General features: G+C 41.0%; 1 protein-coding gene across 5 annotated transcripts in view; it reads left to right on the forward strand.

The window, feature by feature from the left end:
* fam13a (family with sequence similarity 13 member A) overlaps nt 1-22,955 on the forward strand; it is a 75,950-nt gene that overhangs the window by 32,293 nt on the left and 20,702 nt on the right. For all 5 annotated transcript variants that reach the window (XM_033623949.2, XM_078166211.1, XM_078166213.1 and 2 more), the window contains 4 exons: nt 5,926-5,967; nt 18,521-18,562; nt 18,679-18,873; nt 22,419-22,623. In XM_033623949.2, coding sequence (XP_033479840.2) covers nt 5,926-5,967; nt 18,521-18,562; nt 18,679-18,873; nt 22,419-22,623 — 484 coding nt within the window. The remainder of the gene's footprint in view (nt 1-5,925; nt 5,968-18,520; nt 18,563-18,678; nt 18,874-22,418; nt 22,624-22,955) is intronic.

Here is a 22,955-nt window from a genome sequence, read left to right on the forward strand (position 1 = left end):
ATGACTTTACCATCTTTAATGCAAACGTTTTTGAATGAAGAACATAGTTTCAGTAGCTGTGAATTTGACACATAAAGCCATGGCAAATATATGATAATTTTCCATAAGTGTTAATATCTGTAGAGGCTCTCGTGCCGACTTGTCAGCTTGCTCTCACTTTCCATACAGTGATATACAAACTGTATATATGTGTGAGACAAATCTGTGTCAGCAGAGTGCAGCACACACAGCACAGGCCACAAGTGAATTCAACAAATCCAGAATGACAAAGTGAAGGAACTACTTTTTCCCCAACATGCTGTATTCTAATTAAAATGTGTTTCTTCATAGATATATACCTTTTATTCATTTTTTGATATTGAATATGAACTCAAAAATTTGGGAAGTATGTTCACACCTTGTTGGTGGTAAAGAAGCAATTGAAATGTATCTGATGAGAAGTGTACTAGATTTGACACATGCACCCTTCTTTCCAGGAACTACTTCTGTCCTAAGGGACACTGCTCGCTCTGGTCACATCCAGCACCGGCTGGCAATCAAATCATCATTCTCAGGGATTCCTATTAGTAGCTTCACTTTTAGATACTCTCGTGTGTCAAAGCTGTGACTGCTCTACTGTAGCAGAGCACGGGTCCTAAATCTGACTGTGGTTAACATGTTAACACTTTGCCTCCTCTCTATCAAATTCAGTAATCCAGTAATACTATGTGCCACAATGCTCTCACCTGCACTTGAAATACGACACCAGCCTTGCTCACCACACAGGTCACATGAGCCAACATAGCAGCATCATGTGAACTTATTCTGTTTTCAGCATTGCGTAGTTACATGTAGGGGATGCATACTGGCTTTTGTGTGGAGTTGCCATGGTTCGCTAAATCTTGTGATGTAACCATTAGGTTTCTTAGAAGCCCATTGGATATAGGTGGGGGTGAGGAACATTGCAGTGTGGTGTGAGTGCAGGTTCCCTGTGGGTGTAAGGGCATTGTTGGCTGTCTGTCAGGAAGTATCATTCATCAGCCTGAAAGCCTGACAGCACATATTTACAGAGGGAACCTGCTGGCTGGGTCAGACTGGTTTTCTTGTACTTTTCTTTAAATCTTATAGAAGACATTGACCCTTAATCATAGAGAGATTTTAGGCATTTGAAAAGTCTCAGTCAACCAGGTCACAGGATATCAAAGGTCATCCAAGAGGCTTCTTCAATTTTCTCATGCCTGACTCTCCTCACCAGTAGAGAGAGCTGAGGCCTCTTTGATAAGTGGCAAAAGATGCTGTTCTAGATGCTAAGTTTGATGCTTCATCAAGTTTCAGTGATAGACCTGACAGAAAGTCAGATACCTGGTCTGATGGTGAGGGAAAAAGGATGACTACAGGTGCTTTCAAGTCAGTAGTCAAAATCATCTGTTTTTTTGCTTGTGCTATTAGCCAATTAGTTGAGATCAGAAAATTAATTGGCAACAATTTTAATAACCATTGAGCTAACGTTTCAAGCATAAATGCCAAAAAATGTGCATATTTTAGCTTCTCAGATGGACACTATTCAATATTTTCTAACAATGTGAATTATTTAAAATAACAGATCCATATCACGTCTGTAAACTCATCTGACTGGTATTCCTTAAGTTCACTTCAGAGCAATGATTAGTGCAGAGAAGAAACCGTTTTAGAACGTTGCAGCAGTCTGAACTGGCCGGTCTGAGCTCAACTCAAGCCGGCTGATGGTGTCACCTACAGCTCAGCTGGTCAAATCGCTGGCAGGTTTTAGAACGTCAGGTACATCACCTGTTTCAACAGCCAGTCGGCTTGTAGTGAGGTCTGCTGGTCAAGTCAAAATGACCGCAGATGGCATTTTCGCTTGCTGCGGCAGGTGCTTAGCCCCCACCAAGTCCTCTGTTTATGTCCTCACGGTGTGCTGGTGTCGGACAATGGCCGCTGCTGCTGTTTAATTGGTGTTGGTTATTTATATTATTGTGGCCTTTTTGTTATGAATACAGTCCATCTGTTGCTCGTTTTGTTTCTGTTTTTCACTGTTTCATAACTACTACAAATGTAACTGTAGTCAGTATCTCACTATCACTATCCTCATTCATATTTTAAGAAGCTACAAATTATATTCCACCACAAGATAAGCCTGAAAAGCTGAAAACCAGAACGAAAGTACAGAGAGTTGTCGCATAGAGATGATACATCATCTCATCTAGTTGCATTGAACTGGCAGGTTTTAAGATGCTGCAGACCAACGTCTTGCAAGTAATTGTTTGTTTCAGCTCGTCTCCTGGCAAATCTTTGGTCTGAACTGGGCTTTGAAGTCAAGTATGTGTCATTTTGCTTTTAACATCAGTGAGGTGCAGCAAAGGTAGTGGTCGCAATATATAGACTTGACACAAAACAAGATGTATGTGAGAACAGATCATAATTCATCAGTAAATCGTTACACTCTTGCAGGTCTAGCTTTGCCTTAGTTTAAATCCTGAAGCATTGTTTCTCTGTGTTGTTTAAGGCCATTTTCTCTGACAGAATAAGCATATATACCAAGTACAGCTTCGCCAGGCATATCCAACAAATAGTCTAGGCCCTGACCACCACACAGTTTGTGATCTGAGGTATTTTAAGAATGTCCAGGACTCAACTAAAAGCTGATAGTTTGAGGGTCCTGAATGGACTGGAGGCTAAACAGAAAGCTGAGAGCTCCATGCTTACCATTTGTTTTGCAGCACCAGCTCAAAGAATAGCTTCACCCAACCTATTTTTGAATAAAAATCGTGTAAAAATTGATTGATGATTAATCAAGTCATCACAACTGCAATATGCAGCACTGAGGCAAAGTCGTAGTGACGACACCTCCAAAATAGAGTTGTTAAAAATGTTTTCACATCTGAGATTTAATGAGAACTTTAGACTTCAGTGAGTGTTGTTGCGTGTTGCAGAGGGATTTTGGAAAAGGTACAGCACGACAGGGCGGAAGGAGAGAGGCCCTGCCAAAATTTACTGGCGGATTATTCAAGTGACCAGCATCCGCTCAACCAGACTACCTTTGTCTACACATTTTTAAAAATGACCAGAGTGACCAACTTGTCATTGGTAGTTTTCCGTTGGCCCCAGAGGGATCAGGCCTTCTCCGAATGCCCCTACAAAGCTTTCTGTTATCCCCTCACTAAGGTAGTGGGTAAGCAGGATTTCCGCTTTTGCAATTCACAGCGGCAGTGACGGCACATATTATTTTAATACGCTTGCCAGACTGTGTAACACCAGTTAAGAACATGGGTGTGGGGTGAAAAAACATTCGCCTCTGAGGCTCTGAAATAATGTGAATAATGTTTGTGGTGAACTAAACCTACCCCTAAAAGTGCCCCTAAAAGATGGCTGGAGGAACACATGCACATTTCCTGTGCATTGTGTGATTTCAGAAGGTTTTTTGAGTTCAACGAACTTTGGCCCATTTTGATTCCTGTCTGACTTGAAACCTAAATCCATTGTTTTGAACTTGTAGAGGTGCTGGCTGAATGACCAAAGTGGTCTCCCCTCCCCTCAACACGCCTGCCCCTTTTACTGTAAGCCACATGAAGGCACGTCACGTACCAAAGCACAAACATTAACCAAATAACTCCACTCAATAACAGCTTTCTTTCTGTGTTTGAGAACATCTGAGACTGCTGTTTACAACCTAAAATCAGACTGATGTTTATTGGCACAGTTATCTCATATTGGAAACTGTTTCAATTTGGTATTTGATATCTTAAAGAGGGAAAGAAAAAAGACAAAACCCAGCAAAACAGAATATTCTCGCTGCTCTGATGAACATCAACAATATATGTGTCTGCTCCTCTTTGCTTCTGCTGAGCCAAATGTGATTACGGGGGGAGTAAGACGCACACAAATCTTTCTTGAGATATTTATTACTGGTAGCTATTATGTCATTATTTAGAACATCTGGCTTTTTATTATCAATTATTCTGTTGAATGTTTTTTGTAATTCATCTTTGCTTTGTTTTGTTCTTTTAAACACTGGAAAACTGTGACGAATTACCACCACAGTTATGTCATTGGACTCAAATGATAAATACTCAGTTGAGCAGTTGAAATGTCAAAAACGTTACTCATGCAGTGCCTTGTTTGTCAACATTTTTGAACTTGAACTTTTGCCCAAATCCTTTCTGTTGTGCATTTGTAAATTGAGAGCATTGTTAGAATTTTTCCAGCACATGTTCACTTGTTACGTTAGCATCCACAAAAAAGCTCCATTGGGAGTTTAAACCGACGAATAGTTTCCCTGTTGTGTATTTTACAGAGAAACTGTAGGCCATTTTCACATCAGACATTTTGACTTGTCAGAGTAGAAGAAGCGCAGGTGTTCAAATAAAATTCACTCGCTTACAGTTTTTATTTTCAGGTGATTATACACTAAAGAAAACCTACTTATTCTATCATTTTCCATTCCCCCCTAAATCCTACACACTGGACCTTTAAAAGCTGACAACAAACTATAAATCTGGTTGACTTGCTGTTTTAAAAATACATTTTAAGGGTATTTTTCAACCTGGTCCCTATTTTCCCATGTTTTTGTGTCTAAGTGACTCATGAAAACAACAGTTTTTGAAATTGGTCCAGTATTGAACCGCTGAAACAGGTGAAACAGGCTGCAGTGTAAACACCGGGTGCAGGTGCGCCATGTCAGTTTACGTCCATTAAAAGTGCTTGTTTTTGCCACTAATAGGTTCAGATTGTTATTATGAGTGTGTTATGAGCATTACGGGACAAGGGTCCAGAGAAATTAAACGTTTATCCATAAATTTGTTTGTTCCATTCTGTGTTGTGTTCAGGTCTCGCTAACGCAAAGTCTCGTTCTGAAATCCCATGAGAGGTGACTTGTTGCAGGACGATAAAGGTTGAAGTTTGTTGTGTTGGAGTACAGAAAGCATATCTTACTCGTATTTAAAAGAATTTCAATGTCTATCACATTTTGCCAACGTGAAAAAAATCTGTGAGATTTCAGAACAAGGCTTCTCCTTTAGCGAGACAGAAGAAGGAAAAAAGCATGGAAAATTGTTATATTTTTCTGTAGGTTTCTTTCCATAATGATGTAAGACACATAATTACTATCTGAGCCTGTCAGTGGCAAAAACAAGCACTTTAAATGTGTAAATTTAGGGGTGCACCTGCTCCAAGTGGTCACATTGTAGCCTGTTTCGTGTCTATTGGCCACAGCACTGGACCAGTTTCAAAAATTGTTGTACCCATGAGTCACTTAGACACAAAACATGGGAAAACAGGGCCCAGGTTGAAAAATACTCACCCTTTGACATAAAGTTTAGTTGTCACATAGTGGCAAAAACATCAGTAAATTCAATAGTAAATAACAAATTAAATCTAAATATATCAAATTAAATTAAACGGTATAAAGACAACCTTGGTCTAACCTCAAGGTGTTACAAGGTCAGATAGTTCAGGTTTTGTTGCAGTGTTTTTCTTCCTGCTTTGACTTTAGAGAAGATAACACAGTATTCAGCTCTGCTTAGGCAAACAACACTAGGTGATTATGAAATTTTCAGCTTGTAAGCGCCAGGATATGAAAATGTTGAGCAACCTCAACATTCAGTGCCAACACCGAGTTCCTCTTATCGTTGCATAATTTCATCATGTGTCGCTGGCATACATCCAGAGGCAGCAGCCAGCCTATATTCTAGAGTAGCACCCATTTCTCTTTTGGTTCATAATAATTACCAGAGACAAGTTCCACAAAGGCACTGATCTGTTGCACTGCATGGCTATTATTCTGCAGACAAAAGCCAGCCTTATGCTCCTATTTTCAGCCCCAGTGACATGTAGTGATGGGGGTTGGGGGGTTAATGTTTTTATGCCGTAGCACCTCATAGCCACATTCTGCAGGCCAATTAATCATGTGTGTTTGTTTTCATATTTCAGCTCTCAAGATGAAGAGAGGCCGATATCTCCTTTCTACATGAGGTAGGCGTTCTCTCTTTGCACTAGGAAGCTGGCAGAACTTGGTGAGTGTGTTGTTTTGGGCTGGAGGAGTGGGGGAAGTGTGCTGCCTTAGTGCATTATCATGGGAAACAATGGAACCATCGGTTAGAGAGAAAGCAGGGCGGCGTGCACATGCAACAGTTTGCTCACCACTGTTTTGGTTATTGTGGCGGAGGCAGATGTAGCACATGTTAAAGACTCACCGCCCAAGGAAAAGACACATCTGGGTGAACACACAGAATGATGTGATGTTTAAGAGCAGTGTCAGTATGTTAAGCCATTTATTAAAATATTTAGGAGATTAATTCATAATGAAAATATTCTTTAGTTGCAGCTCTTCATCAAACCAATATTACTGAATCTAATACCTTTCTGACATTAATGCTAAAGTGAAACACAGTCTTTTGAGTAAAAATGAGCCTATTACAAGTGAATGAAATTACAGTATGTATCCAACATACAGTAAATGTTTTTGAACGTGCAAGTGGAAACGTCGCAGCACAGCCTGACCACATCTACGTGATGGTCAGCTATTAATCATCAATGACCCTACTGTCATTGTTTCCCATTTAGCCCTCAGTGTGTGTTGACCTAAAGCCCTAAACCTCAGCAGATTGTCTGGCTGTGTCAATGGCTGCTTCCTCAGTTAGTCATTTGGAGTTGGCACATTTTGTGTTGTTTGCTGACATGACCTCAGAGCTGATATGGCTGCACAGCAGCTGTTTGTATGCATTTTTTAGCATTGCTTTTCCCTAAAACACAGGATAATTGTTAGAGGAACTAGTGTAACGCACACAGCTGACAAAGAAGAATGCTGCACAACTTTAAAAGCACTTCATGATTCATATTTTATATGACTTAGAAACCCATAGTCTGATTAAATCTTGTTGCAGGTAACATGTACTTTAATATCTTTGTTGTGTAGCAGTAACAAACATGGATATAACCAAAAAAAAAACAACAAAAAAAACCTTTGCATAAATTTTGACTAGAACATCTTGTCCCTTGGTGATAATGTGATAAAACACAAATCCTTTTTTTTTCCATGACGGGAGGTCAAAGGTCCCAACTGTTACTCTAATCCAAGTCCCAGACATGTGGTCAGTCGTAGGGTCAGCTGAGTACATTATGTGTACAATATAATACATAACTGTAACCTGTTCAACTGTGGTATTGGATATATAATATAATCTCTTTGTATGTATTAATCTCTGTACTCAGCACACTCAGTAGTAAACTGGGAGATGGCATTTTACAACACTACTCACATTTTGCAAGTCACATAACATCCAATTTAAATTCCATTCATTCACAGGTCTCTGTAACTCATTATATGGCATATGCAGGAACACAGGAAGTATGCATACATGTGTATATGATATAAAGGAATACAGTAAACATGTATGTACACCTTTGTCTACCCAGTGTATGGACGCTGTACACACATGTATTGACAATGTCTATAAAACCTTTTCTTTTGATTGAAAATAGTTTATATTTGAACTCTGTGGGTATAGTTGACATGTTGAGAGGACGTGAAGGTTAGGATGTCAATCAATCAATCAATTTTATTTATAAAGCCCAATATCACAAATCACAATTTGCCTCACAGGGCTTTACAGCATACAACATCCCTCTGTCCTTTGGACCCTCACAGCGGATAAGGAAAAACTCCCCCAAAAAACCCCTTTAACGGGGAAAAAACCGGTAGAAACCTCAGGAAGAGCAAATGAGGAGGGATCCCTCTTCCAGGATGGACAGACGTGCAATAGATGTTGTACAGAAGAGATCAGCATAATAAATTAACAGTAATCCGCATGACACAATGAGACAGAAAGAGAGACAGAGACAGAGAGAGAGACAGAGAGAGAGAGAGAGAGAGAAAGAGAGAGACAGAGAGAGAGATGCAGGACAGACGGTAATGACAGTAGCTTACAACAACATTAATGAAAGTAATAATATTATAGTTATAATTCTGGCTACTGTGGTACAATATGTTGAAAGTATATATTAATATCTGGCAGTATACATTTGTGACAATAATCAATTGTGTATAATAACAGTAGAAGTATGACTAATGACTAATGATGGCAGCAGCAGCAGGAGGCATCTGGCAGGACCACGGCAGCAGCACAACCACACACGTCACGCTATCCAGGCACCGCACCGCTTCCTAGAAATGAGAGCAGCTCCATCCAAAGTGGGATGAATGCCGTCTCTCCTAATAAGACCAGGTTTTCCCCAGAAAGTTTGCCAATTATTAACGAAACCCACATCGTTTGCTGGACACCACCTGGACAGCCAGCGATTAAATGATGACATGCGGCTAAACATGTCATCAGTGGTCAGATTTGGGAGGGGTCCAGAGAAAACTACGGAGTCCGACATCGTTTTTGCATATTCACACACCGAGGCAATATTAATTTTAGTGACCTCCGATTGACATAACCGGGTGTCATTGCCGCCGACATGAATAACAATCTTACTGAATCTACGTTTAGCTTTAGCCAGCAGTTTTAAATTTGATTCAATGTCGCCCGCTCTGGTTCCAGGGATACATTTGACTATGGCCGCTGGTGTTGCTAACTTCACGTTCTTCAGAATAGAGCTGCCAATAACCAGAGTTTTATCCTCAGCGGGTGTGTCGCTGAGTGGGGAAAAGCAGTTGGAAACGTGAACAGGCTGGTGGTGACCCGTGGGCTTCGGCTTGGAGCTGTGCTTCTGGCGAACCGTAACCCAACCTCCCGGCTGAACGGGAGTTACCGGAAGACAGCTAGCAGAGGCTAAGGCTATGCTATGTGGCTCCGCACCGGCTACAGGGGGCTGGCAAACTACCGCAGCTACTGAATGGTTTTCCATGGTGTGGAGCCGCGCTTCTAATTCACTAAGCCTCGCCTCCAACGCAGCAAATAAGTTACACTTATTACAGTTACCACTGTCGCTAAAGGAGGCAGAGGCATAACTGAACATTTGGCACACCGGGCAAGAAAGAGCAGAGGGAGAAGCCACCGCGAACTGTAGAGCTAATGTAGCTACCAAGGCTAGTAACGTGCAAACAACAGCTAAGAGATTAGCGAGAAAGTCGTAGAAAGGAGGAGAGCTATAAGTGCTTAAACAGAACCAGTGTGGGTTAAGACTTGAAGTAGACGTTAAAGCAACTGAAGTGAGAAAGCAGAAAGCAGGCTAGTAGAATTCACCAGAGCAGCACAGAGACGCTGTCACAGAAACACCGGATATGATACAACTTGCTTACCGCAATACGTCAGCACGTCAGACGATGTACGGTTATTGTGTTCACTTTGATGTTTATTCATGTTTCATTCATGATCCCATTGGACATTCTCTCAAATTTTTCCATGTTTTCACACGAAGAGTGACCAAAATAGTTGTTTCAAACATTTAAAAAAGCATACTGGCAGCTTAACATAATCATGAAGACAGTGTTAATTTGCTGATGTTTACCATTTTCTTCGTCTTAGTTTATCTTAAAGGAATATGTCACCTACAAAATGACCATTTGTTTGTCAGTCACTGCATGTTACCTTGAATTCCTGAAGAAAACTTTTCTCGCATGCCTCCAACGTGAACAAAGAATACAAAAAAGCTGAACATCCTTCATGAATTCAAGTAAAAGAGGACCGCACAACTGTATCAAAACATCTGTATACAAACTCCCACACAACTCCTGCAGTATAATCCAAGTCTCATTTATTCAGTCGTATGCTCAGTACTTCCTAAACACATGCATTTCGCTTAACATTAGGGTTTAAAACACGTCAGTACAGTCTCATGCACATCATGTAGTGTGCCTGGCAATGGGTGGCATGTGTTTAAACTCTGCACATGCTAAGGCACACTCAGGGCGCGCTACTCATAGGCCTAAGTGTTTTATAACATGTTAGCAAATATGCATGTGTTTGGGAAGTACTGAGCATTCGACTGGATAAATGAGGCTTAGTGTGAGAGTTTGTGAATGGATGTTTTGACACAGTTTTGCCAGTTAACTTTAATTTGTGAGGAATGTTTGCTTTTTTTTATTCTTCACTGTAGAGGCATGGGAGAAAAACAGTTTTCTTCACAAATTCAAGGTGACACACGACGAGTTGCTGATAGACAAATGGTCATTTTGCGGGTGAAGCATTCTTTTAACATGCTCACATTTGTTAGTTAGCATAAACAAAAGGTACAGCTGAGGCCAGTTGTAGATACCTGAATGCCATACTTAAGTAAAAGTACAGGTATTTTACCAGAAAATTAAGTTAACAGAAGTTAAAGTCACCTATTAATATTACTGGAGTTAAAGTCTTAAAGTATCTGATATTTACTGTACTTAGGTATCATACTAAATGTAATTTAAGCACTGAAAGTAAACGTACAAGTAAGTGAGCAAGCACTTAGAATTCTGAGGATTATTAAGGTCATTTCTCCTTAATGTGAATACAACCTTCAAAATAGGGCAAACATTACACCTGAAGATAAACAAGGTCTTCATGACAACTTTTTGACAACTGCCGTGGGACGCCATTTTCTGTTTCCATCATGAAGTTTGTCTCATTGTTGAGTGAAATGCTGTAACCAGCATGTAGCATCTGATCTGACATGCAGCCTTGGCTTCACTGGAAATCGAAACTTAACTGCTGCTTTGAGAGCCCTTGCTTGCACTTGCCCTTCTGTGATTAACCTATGATCTAAGTTTCAAGCTGCAACCACTGATTTACCTAACCTTCCGATTTTATTTTGTAGTAACAAAGTAATAAAGATGCTCAGGGGAAATGTGTAAAGTAAAAGTATACATTTTATCTTTGTAAATTAGTGAAGTAAAAGTGAAAGTGGACAGAAATCGAAAAAGTCAAGTGAAGTACAATACTCCAAAAATACAGAAGTATTGTAACAAAGCCAATAGTTGTTGGGATATTTCAGACCAGACCAATGTGCTCAGCTAATGTTTGCTTAATTTCTCAAATGTGAAAATTTGCTGCATTTCTCTGTTTTGTGTCATTGTAAACTTAACATCTGTGAGATTTGGGCTGTTGGTTGGGCAAAGGAAGCTCTTTGAAGATGTTGTCTTGGGCTTTTTTATACACTAAAAGGTCAATCAATTAACTAGAAAAACAAGTTAGTAGTGATAGTGATGTCATTTGTTTCAGCCACGCTCTGACATCTGTGAATGACTAAGATGAGTGTTTGTTGTCACTTTCTCTGTCTAACTCCCATTCACTGCTCTTGCTCACGTTCACCAATGACTAACTCAATGGCCTACTTGTACTTTGTCACATATGCACACACATACCGTACGGACTTTCTCTTCCTCTGCTGAGGGCTGCTTGCATTCCTTCACACACAAAGACTCTCAGGCTGCCACATGGGAGCTTAACCTTAGCCCAGTCAAAAAGGATCATAGATCAGCATAATTTTCTTCTGTGTGTGTGTTGACCAAAGACTCTAAAGGTCCTGGCTAATATCTGACTGTGGTGTAATACTGGATTACCTGAATGGACGCCCCTGGGTACACAGTGTGGAGGCTTTAACTGGTATAAGCTACTGCTTTAGGGCTTTGGAGTTGTTTCCTCCTTGCTTTTTATGCCATAAAGAACACTTGACTTTAAAACCCCAACACAGACACAATTACTGAAACATATTATTTAGCTCTTACTATTATTTGTGGAGCAGTTTCCTTAATTAGAAGGTCCTGAGTGAATCCATTATAAAAAGCAACCTTTAAGCTCTTGTTATACAAAGACTTGCACTGCTGGCTTTTTAAAATCACACTCTGAAACAAAAATAGCACAATTACACAATTAAACTGCCAGACCTATCATTTCATTACAGACCTGACTTTACAGTAAATCTTACCGACACCATCAAACTAAAAAAAGGAAAGAAAAAAAACCCAATTTTGTATTTTGAGTGTGTTAAGAAAATAAATATTCTATTTCTGAAAAGAATAATTCACCATTTATTTGGGGAATTTTTTTAATTGTTCACTTTCTTGCTGGGAGTTAGATGAGCACTCTCATATCTGACCTTTAATATAAATGTGTAGCCAGTGCACTCTTTGCCTAATTTAGCATAAAGGAGACAGGAGGAAACACTGAGCCTGATTCTGTCTGAAGGTAAATATGAAATAAAAAAAGATTGCTGCATGGATATTTGCACAGGCTTCTGAATTAAACAACACTCTGCCAACATCTACTGCTGGTCAGTCAGTTTATCAGCCTTGAACTCGACAAGATTCAAGTGGACACATTTTTCTAAAAGAAACTCTAACTTAACCTAAAGATGAGTTCCAGACTGTACTCCCGCTGAGGGCAAGATTTATGGAGTCAGCTCAGCCAACTTTGACCCTGGACATCTGGTGCACAGCCAGAGGTGGGCATAAACACAGACCCCAGTCAACCCCGACATTACAACTGAAAAACAGGGTTTAACCATTCATCTCAGGTAGACTGTTGATAAATTGGAATATGGAAGTCTTAATGAAGCGTGCCAGCCAACAGGAAAAGGCAACACAAAAAAAATTATATGGAGCAAAACGGGGGGGGAAGCAACTGAGATGAATCAAGCTTTAACTCAGGTTGTAAGAGATGTCACCGTCAGAAACATGAGCAGGAAAACAAATTGTACTGCTTCCCAGATGCTTTGGTCTGTGCGATAAAAGAGAAAATTATTCAACTGATAAACACCCTAAAATTAATCAAATTATTCTACATATGGGAGCCAGTGATGTATGTATGGAATCTCACTGAACTGTTTAATTCTCTGGACATAGTGAAAGCTCATTATTATCAGTGGACAACAGCCAGTAGTCAACAGGGGGATCAACCTGCCAAACCTGCAGTTGAAAGGGATCAACTGCATTGATAACCTGAATCTGTTCAGGAGACAAACACATCTTTTCATGGCAGATGGTTGCTTCTTAAGTAGATCTGGAGTTAAAGGACGGATGGAACATTCTGGATTCAGTCTGCGACACCCTCAGCCAGACCTCAGATTACACACCTGAACAGACAGCTGCCTCAGCAGCACAAAGACAAAACATCACAGCCTCAATGTCAACACCTCCTAATTCCTCCTCCCTTCACTCCCCCCTGCCTCACCCCTTCTGGAATTCACTTATGAATATGGAAGTGCTGGTTAACGCTGGCATAAAATTCCCCCCAGTCACTGCCCCAACCAAGCACATTATGTAACACCAACTTTGCTGATAATGCAAACGGCAATGAGAGAACAGCTCTCTCCTGCCCGGGTTGACGAGACTGGTAAGTCTAACCAGATCACCAAATGTTTTCCTCATCAGTGTCCTCACACCTCCCCTGTAACAAACTAAGATCAGAGATTAACTTGGTGAGATGTTAATGGATGCCACTAAGCTGCACTGCCACATCTCAAATGACCACTGTTCAGAATCAACGCCAAGCAAATCTGCCTAGCATAAGCGCAGACAGGAAAGAAGATGCCTAGGGCAGACTGGATACCAGTCCCACATCTGCTACCTCCAATGTGCCTCCTCTGTCTTCCATTGGGTGTGGACCTACTGCTTTATACAGAGGCCCTCAACGAGGCCTGGAAGCAGGCTCTTCTTCTGGACTTGGTGTTACTATTCCTGTTTTCCTGTACTTGCAGATAGTTATCAAATATTACAAATGCCATTGACGTGGTTGCCCCTGCTATAGTAAAGGACATCTCTGGTAAGAAAAAAAGCACCAGGGAGAATTTTCATGCTGGTAAATATGAATGAAATAGAAATCCCCCTCCTGGAGGGTTGTGTCCTCATTGTGTTGTTCTTCAGCAGAAAAGCTGAGGTTGATTGACATATCATACAGTAGCTAAAGGAGTGGCAATGACTTCACCAATGGCTTCCTGAAAAGTTCAGAGGTTTTCAACTAGAAGCACTTGGGGCAACTACACAAAAAAGCCGTAGTGCTCTGAAAAAGTACCTTGGGTGCGGCACTCTCTCCTCATTGGGAACAACTGAAAAAGACACTGGTGCTCGCACAAGACATGTGAACACAGGCTCTTAATATCCTCCCTACAATCTTTTAACAGCTTTTAACAGCAGTTGAGGACTTCATCCCATAGGCCCTGAAAACTGCAGCTGTTGAGCCACTCTTAATAAAAGAATAATCTCAACAACTCACGAATAAACAGTTATGACCCATATAGACTCCTCTTTTCAACAGCTCAACCGTCTTCTCCCAAAACAACAGGTTTGATGTTTTCCAGTCCGGATTTCAGCCACACCACAGCACCAAACCTGTTCTTGTTAAGGTCTTCAGTGACGCTGAAATCATTTGAAATCCTGACTTAAACACAGACAGTGGACAAGTTTCAGTCTTGGTATCATTTGATGTCTGTGCTGTATTTAACACAGCCAACCGTCACATATTACTAGACGGACTGGAAAACTGTATAGGACTGTCTGGCACAGTGTTAACCTGGTGTAAGTCCTCTTCTAAGGATACTTGTATAATCAGTAATTACACATCTGAGCATATAAAAATGACATATGGAGTTCCCCAGGGCTCCATTCTCGGGCCTCCTCTGTTCAACATCTGTGTGCCTCACTAGCACTCCATCTCCCATGTCTTTTTATATTGCCTTGAGTTTCTTTTATAACTTTTCTTAATACCTTTCTGTCTTATCTAAAGCACCACTTTGCTGTGAAAGGTGCCCTACAAATAAACTTGCCTTGCTTATGTATATGTAATTTCTGTTGTGTAAACCGTCCACACTGCACTGGCCTCAATCCAAGTTCATGTTTGCTCTTTCACAAGTGACTGGAGCAGACCTTGACTGAACAACTGTTATTCTTACACTTTTTTTTACACTTTTTTTTTTTTTTTTTAACCCTCATCGGGGTAAAGTTGGATCATTGTCATGTATGTATGTAACTAATACAAACAGAAGCAAGTTTGTTTCCCATGTTGTAGTTAAACAATAATTGTAGAAAGGCAGGAAGTGAGCCTAGTAATAATACTTAAAAGCTCTTATAAAGTTTTACAGCTTGGAAATAAAATTACACAATGATTGTGTTGCAAAATCACGAGCTGATCAGTTCCTGAATAGTCATTCGACAGGGGTTGGTGGTATGATTTTGTAGTTGTGGAATTTATGTGTTCAAAAAGGATTTATGGCTCAGCTCACTCGTATTTTGGTGGTGACATTCTCGTTATGTTTCTGATGCAATGACTCATCCCTCTTGCCATATGGTCTCTTTTGCCAGTAGTTTATGACTCAGACTGTTATTATTGGACACCAGGCCACAACACTGTCTCATACCTGAGCGGTTTCACACTGTTGCATCTTTAGTTCTTTCCAGCCAGTAATATGGTGATTTACCAAATTGCCACGCGTCGTCTTTACCGTACCACCCCACAGACTATTTGGGACGATGATAGCTGCCGTGAGATATTTAATTACTAAATGTTTCACATTTGACACAGACAGGCAGTCGCACTCAGCTGTTTATTTCATCAACATTCTAAACGCAGCACAAGCAGATATATATAAGAAAGCTGATTTCATATTATAGACCAACATGGACAGTAGATTTGTCAGTTTATTTCAGGATGTCATGAAAATGATCTACAGTCCAGTACACTATAGTTTTCTCTCTTCATTTCTGGGAGCTTTTTCTTATAAATCTAGGTTCTGGACAGTGTTTTTATGGTTGAATTATTGGCTCAAACACACCACAATGGCTCAAACAATCCATTTGCTTTTGACATTTTTATCAGGATCAGTGACCCTTAACTCTTTGCATTAAAGTGGGTCTTGAATCCAGATTGTACCTAGATATGATTTAACTGGTTGACAATCAGACCTGGTATTAATATGTCTCCAGTGTCCACTTTGAGATCAAATCACTCTGTCCAGCTCAAACAACCATATATGAACACCATGATATGAATTGCCAAGTTTTGCTTGTATGCTTCTCTGAGACCTAATGTTATATATAAATCAGAGCCAATTAGGAAGATTAAGAGGGCAACAGCGAGATCGACGAGGATGAAATAGGCCTACCTGAGTGAAAACATGGTGATCGACAGGAAGAATACATTACAGATGAAGGAGACACTGCAGAAGTGTTAGCATCGGATGAGAGAGAGACCCTACAGCTTCAGCGTCTGGTTGGGGAGAGTTGCTGCTGCGTCGCTTGTTTGGAACAGTCACGCCATTACGTGTTTCCGCCCACATAGTTTGTGTATGTGGGTTGAAAATACATTGACCCTTATGTTCAGTGTGATCATAATGCCTCCCTGACCACTTTCAGAGGTAGTTTGGCTAAACAGATCACAATCGGTCCTAAATGTGTTTTTTGTGTGTTTACACCTGTACTCATCATGTGGTCAAGCGTTATCTGATTAAAATCCAATCACCGAAAATGTGCACAAATAATCCTGTCTAACATCAGTTATCTCCAACAAGGGGACTGTTCTCCTGTAGGAAATAAATCTGAGGGATCACAAGATGATTAAAGGTATACTACGCAGGAATTGTCGGTCACTGTTTTTAAACATCGCCAGCGAAAGTGAAAGCCAACCCCAAATTCACTCTCACTCTGCATCGAGCTTTGTTCGCTTCCGTTTGTCGGCACTGTGCCAGTGATATTTGTAGCTGCCTTCTTGTAAAGTACTTACATGCTGTCCTGAACACAGCAAAATTAAAAGAAAATAAGAAAACACAGACAGAGGGCAGAGTCTTTGCTGATACAACTCAAGGCGTCACAGAACAAAAAGGTTGGGCACCACTGCCTTAAACTGTCACAGCGTCAGTGCTAAAATTGCAACACAGGGCATGGTGCATTTCTTGAGGTGTAATAACCATCTTACCCTGGCACATACTCCAATATATAATTAACCCTCATCACTTTTATATCAAGAGCAGATTGCAGCATAGAGTACAGTCCTCGAATGTTTTGGACAGATCTTCAAAAGGTCCTGTCGTACAGTAATTCAGGCCTTAATGCGTCCACTGCACCTGACATTTGCAGGCTTTAAAGTCTGAGGTTAAGTCATCATTAGTAAGCTATTAAACCGTTTTCTCTTGCTTTAACCTGTTTCGTTCACTGCCAAGTCTATTATTAGGTAGTGAGTTAATATTTTTCCCACAGTGCCCTGAGATAATCAAGCCGTTTAGTCTGGTGACTCTGGAGCACCTCTGAGCCTCAGCTGACCTAACTTTGACTCCTCTCTCACCCCTCTTCATGTTCTAGCTGTCTGAATAAATGAAACTAAACTTCAAATGTTTAAAAATGTCACCATTTATTGCCCTATGTTTAATGATGTGAATTTGTTCAGCTCATCTAAAGGATCATCCGGTTATCACACGATTGGTGCCACCTTTTATCTGATTCACTGTCCTGGCTTACAGCTTTGATTACGTCAATTCAGGTCTGAGCCATTTTGCGCAGGTTCACCACAGTCACCTTCACAGAGTACCATCACTTCATTGTTATCTCTATCTTTATCAGTGCAGCGTACTATGAAAAGCTGTGCTATTACTGTCAACACCACTGTTTATGGAAGATTTTGTCAGGTCACCCCTACACATGTGAGTTAGCTGCACTCCAGGAAAAGCAGACATGACAATTATCGGTTTGTGAAAGCTGTGGGGTCTTTTTGGGGAGTGAAGATGAAGATTGGTGCAAAAATGGCAAATTAGATTTGTGCAGTCTCTTCGAATAACTTCTTCAGAAGGTCTTTAAAGGGATACTTTGCTGATTGTCAACCAGCTTTTTATCATAACAGTGTAACTAGTATGTGTAAATGAACTGTGGTAAACTTCACTCCATCTTACCAGCACCCAGATCTCCCTGCTCATCTCTCATCTTAAATACATTGGATGATGCACAGGCTTTTGATCGAACTACAGATTGTACTTTCACATTTTGTATGCTCGCCACCACCAGACACAAAGAGTATAGAAGTGTAAGGAAAGAGACTCATATAGCACAAGTATATTCATCTTTCTACTACATAGACAGTCCATTCTTATGAAAATTCAATCTTTCTACTTGTGAAATACATTTTTAATTGTAGTAGAAGAACAGTTGCATCTAATAACAAACCAAGCTGTTGGTTGCCGTCTGACTTTGAATGTAATAGCAATTCACTATCTTTACATCTACATACAGATATATTTAATTCGATATAGACACAGCCTTTCCATATAGTATAATGGCCTGTCATTTGTTTAATTCTGTTTCCTGCAGTTTACATGCCTTTGTGTGCATGCCTGTGAGAACAACAAAAATGAAAAATACAGATGAAGCCAGAGATCAGTATGGAAAGTATTGACCATACACTCTACTGTAGGACTTATCGGTAGTCATAGAGGCTGGCCACTTTGCTCCCAGAGGACCTACTTATGCTCTGAACACAGCTCAAGTTAACACTCACTCATGCACACTAGATGCCTTGATCACCTAGGGCCAGAACCAGAGCCTGGGGGATTTTCAGCGTTGCTCAGTGACCTGTTGTGACCACCTGTTTCTGCAGCTCAAACTCACCTTCACTTCTTGTTTTTCTTTCAGTAACCACCTCTCCCCTGTCCACTGCACACCAGATGTGGTAAAGTAAGTGGACTTATTAGCATCACTATAGTTTATCTAGAGATAATTTCTTATATTCTACTTTTTATGAAACTCTTATTGGTCCTTAAAGCTCATCATTCCTTTTCTTGGTCCTTCAGTTTTCTGGACAGGACGATTCGCTCAACAGTGGAGCAGCACCTCTTCGATGGAAACTCTGTAGGGGATCAGAGTTCAGAAGACTCTGAGTTAACCCCGGGACCACAATCTCCAAGGGTTACGCCAACTGCCCGACAGAGACGTCGACAACAGAGAGAGCAACAGGAGGAGGGGCTGAGACAGAAAGAAAGAAACAGGTACAATGAGTTTGTCATCATCATGAGCTTGGTAGCTACCAGCATGAGATTAGTGGCTTGTCTTTAGTAGCAACACTGATGTGCGCTGGAAAGATCTTGTTCTCATCACTTAATTTTTGTCTGTCATCGTGTCCTTAATATCTTCACTAGAAAATGTATAAGTATGTATTGGAAATACAGTACAGGCCAAAAGTTTGGACACACCTTCTCATTCAATGCGTTTTCTTTATTTTCATGACTATTTACATTGTAGATTCTCACTGAAGGCATCAAAACTATGAATGAACACATGTGGAGTTATGTACTTAACAAAAAAAGGTGAAATAACTGAAAACATGTTTTATATTCTAGTTTCTTCAAAACAGCCACCCTTTGCTCTGATTACTGCTTTGCACACTCTTGGCATTCTCTCGATGAGCTTCAAGAGGTAGTCACCTGAAATGGTTTCCACTTCACAGGTGTGCCTTATCAGGGTTAATTAGTGGAATTTCTTGCTTTATCAATGGGGTTGGGACCATCAGTTGTGTTGTGCAGAAGTCAGGTTAATACACAGCCGACAGCCCTATTGGACAACTGTTAAAATTCATATTATGGCAAGAACCAATCAGCTAACTAAAGAAAAACGAGTGGCCATCATTACTTTAAGAAATGAAGGTCAGTCAGTCCGGAAAATTGCAAAAACTTTAAATGTGTCCCCAAGTGGAGTCGCAAAAACCATCAAGCGCTACAACGAAACTGGCACACATGAGGACCGACCCAGGAAAGGAAGACCAAGAGTCACCTCTGCTTCTGAGGATAAGTTCATCCGAGTCACCAGCCTCAGAAATCGCAAGTTAACAGCAGCTCAGATCAGAGACCAGATGAATGCCACACAGAGTTCTAGCAGCAGACCCATCTCTAGAACAACTGTTAAGAGGAGACTGCGCCAATCAGGCCTTCATGGTCAAATAGCTGCTAGGAAACCACTGCTAAGGAGAGGCAACAAGCAGAAGAGATTTGTTTGGGCCAAGAAACACAAGGAATGGACATTAGACCAGTGGAAATCTGTGCTTTGGTCTGATGAGTCCAAATTTGAGATCTTTGGTTCCAACCGTCGTGTCTTTGTGAGACGCAGAAAAGATGAACGGATGGATTCCACATGCCTGGTTCCCACTGTGAAGCATGGAGGAGGAGGTGTGATGGTGTGGGGGTGTTTTGCTGGTGACACTGTTGGGGATTTATTCAAAATTGAAGGCACACTGAACCAGCATGGCTACCACAGCATCCTGCAGCGACATGCCATCCCATCCGGTTTGCGTTTAGTTGGACGATCATTTATTTTTCAACAGGACAATGACCCCAAACACACCTCCAGGCTGTGTAAGGGCTATTTGACCAAGAAGGAGAGTGATGGAGTGCTGCGGCAGATGACCTGGCCTCCACAGTCACCGGACCTGAACCCAATCCAGATGGTTTGGGGTGAGCTGGACCGCAGAGTGAAGGCAAAGGGGCCAACAAGTGCTAAACACCTCTGGGAACTCCTTCAAGACTGTTGGAAAACCATTTCAGGTGACTACCTCTTGAAGCTCATGGAGAGAATGCCAAGAGTGTGCAAAGCAGTAATCAGAGCAAAGGGTGGCTGTTTTGAAGAAACTAGAATATAAAACATGTTTTCAGTTATTTCACCTTTTTTTGTTAAGTACATAACTCCACATGTGTTCATTCATAGTTTTGATGCCTTCAGTGAGAATCTACAATGTAAATAGTCATGAAAATAAAGAAAACGCATTGAATGAGAAGGTGTGTCCAAACTTTTGGCCTGTACTGTATGTTTACTAAAAAATGTGTTTTCCTTCATATTTACCCATCCACTCAAAACAACAGAACCTTTCAGCCCACCAGTCACACACACTGAACTATTAGATTAAATCACGAGTGGGTAGCTTTCACATCACAAGATAAATTAATACATTAAGACAAAACAAAATGATAGGAAATGAATATATACAGAATAAGGAGTTAGTATTCCACTCAGTAGAAATGTTGGCCATAAAATAGGCTAGCCAATTTACCAAGTTCAGGAAGTTTCCTTCCGTGGGGAGGGGGATTTGTTTTCTCTAACCAATCACTAAAGACAACATACACGCCTGAATCTTGCATCATTGTAAGTTCACACTGATGCATTGCCATACCAAAATACCTATTTTGCCAGGGTTATTAGAGTGGAGCGGATCGAAGTGAAACAAACAACCATGTCGGGTGATATTAAGAAGACATGTTGATTTAGAACAGCCTCAATAGCAGCTTCTGTCTTGTCTATAGTGCTTGCCAATATTGTTATCACTCCCCATTGGGTCTAGCACTGCTTGACAACAGCGTTATGGTACATGTCCACAGCATCCGTCATTTCCACACTTACCATTTATTGTCTGTACAAGCAGTCATACAGTGCATTCTGGTAGAGTTTCGAGAGATGGGGTGTTCCCTCCTCATTTGCATAAAATTGAATGTAGGCTACTTTATGCAAATCAAGGGAATCTGAAGCGACTCGCTGCCACTGGAAACAATTGTCAATCAAAAACGAAGACAGATTCATTGACTGCATTTCTCACCTCTTTTCATTTTCATAACACAAGAGAAATTCTCCAAATGAGCCACCATGTTGGTTCAGTTTAAAATTTGGGAGCAGACAGTCTATGTACTTAGTGGCATGCCCATCAAGCATCCAGTGCTGGTAAGCGGCATGACTCCTCACGTCCAAAAATGCCCCTGTGGACACGTACCACTAGTCCCCCAGTGGGGCTCATCTGTTGTTTTTTATTTTAAAGTGCTGTTTCATGCCAGATGAATCAGTCAACTCGACCTCAGTGGAGTAGGTGCATTTAAAGGTCTGGCCCCAGGTAATTACAAAATACCATCTCTTGTAGAAATTATCAGTGGAACCTCTAAAGATGTATTCATTTTTTTTCTTCAGATATTTCTTACTGGATTGACAGATGATCCTTTTCTCTTACAGAAAAATATGACTAAGACGAATATTTTTTGTACTATGATTTCCACAAAGCAAAATAAGATGCCATTCATTACTAAAGTCTGACCTCAGCGCCCCTCTGCAGATGCCTCTATTTCCAGTTGGTGGTAACAGTAAACATTCATAAGGTTTCATTCTGTGTGGTAAGCTTGTCCACTGAGACGTGGTACAGTCATAACAAGTGGAGTCATCGCAGTAAGAGGCTAATCCTTGTTGATGGAGGTGGGCAAGAGTCTGAGCGATCAGTAAGACATGGATTAGAGGAGTGCATTAGTCCAAAGAAGGCAGAAAACGTCAATAGGAGTGTGGACAGTAAATAGACAGTAAACAGAATTTACTTAAAGCTAAACAGCACATTAGCTGCTGGAGAAGGTATAAGTAAATGAGTTATCAGGATGATCTCAGCATTTAGTTTCCTGAAGCATCTCACCCAATGTCAAGCTGATGAATACAGACCAAAGTGTGCAACAGAGAGAGTGAGATGGAAGGCAGATGTCTCATTTCCTCACCGCTTTCTTTTTCCGTCTGAGAGCAGAGCTGCATCGGTCCAAGCAGACACCAACAAGGAGAACATCCCGTCGAGCGGTGGGAGCAGTGCAGGCAGTGTAGGGGAGAACGCGGGCAGCAGCGTGGACTCCCAGGGAGGCCAGAGTGGTCACGCTGAGCGCACCCCCAAGCCCAGGAAGTCGAAACACAGCCCAACACTGGTGCAGCTCACCGACAACCAGGACGCCCACACGGTGAGTCATCACACTTTTCTCCTCATCTCTCTCTGTCTTAGTGATGTGTCTCCATCTTGGCAGCATCTCTCCCACTGTTCTCTGTTCAGTAGATAACTGTAGATATAGTAGGTCAGTAGATAACCTCGAGAAAACAACTTTCTGTCAGTTGTTGGAAGCAATATCTAGGCTATGTTTTTTCAGTCTGTAGGGAATTCTGAAATCTCATCCAGTTTTTACGCATCAGAAACTAAATTTTATCAGCAGTTAACAGTCATTACAAACAGCATCACCACAGATGTTTTCCTCTAATGCATTGGTTGTTCAAGCATTCAGCTCAGCCTCCTTGTCGT

The sequence above is a fragment of the Epinephelus lanceolatus genome, chromosome 3 (assembly GCF_041903045.1).
Source record: "Epinephelus lanceolatus isolate andai-2023 chromosome 3, ASM4190304v1, whole genome shotgun sequence".
Classification (NCBI taxonomy): domain Eukaryota; kingdom Metazoa; phylum Chordata; class Actinopteri; order Perciformes; family Serranidae; genus Epinephelus; species Epinephelus lanceolatus.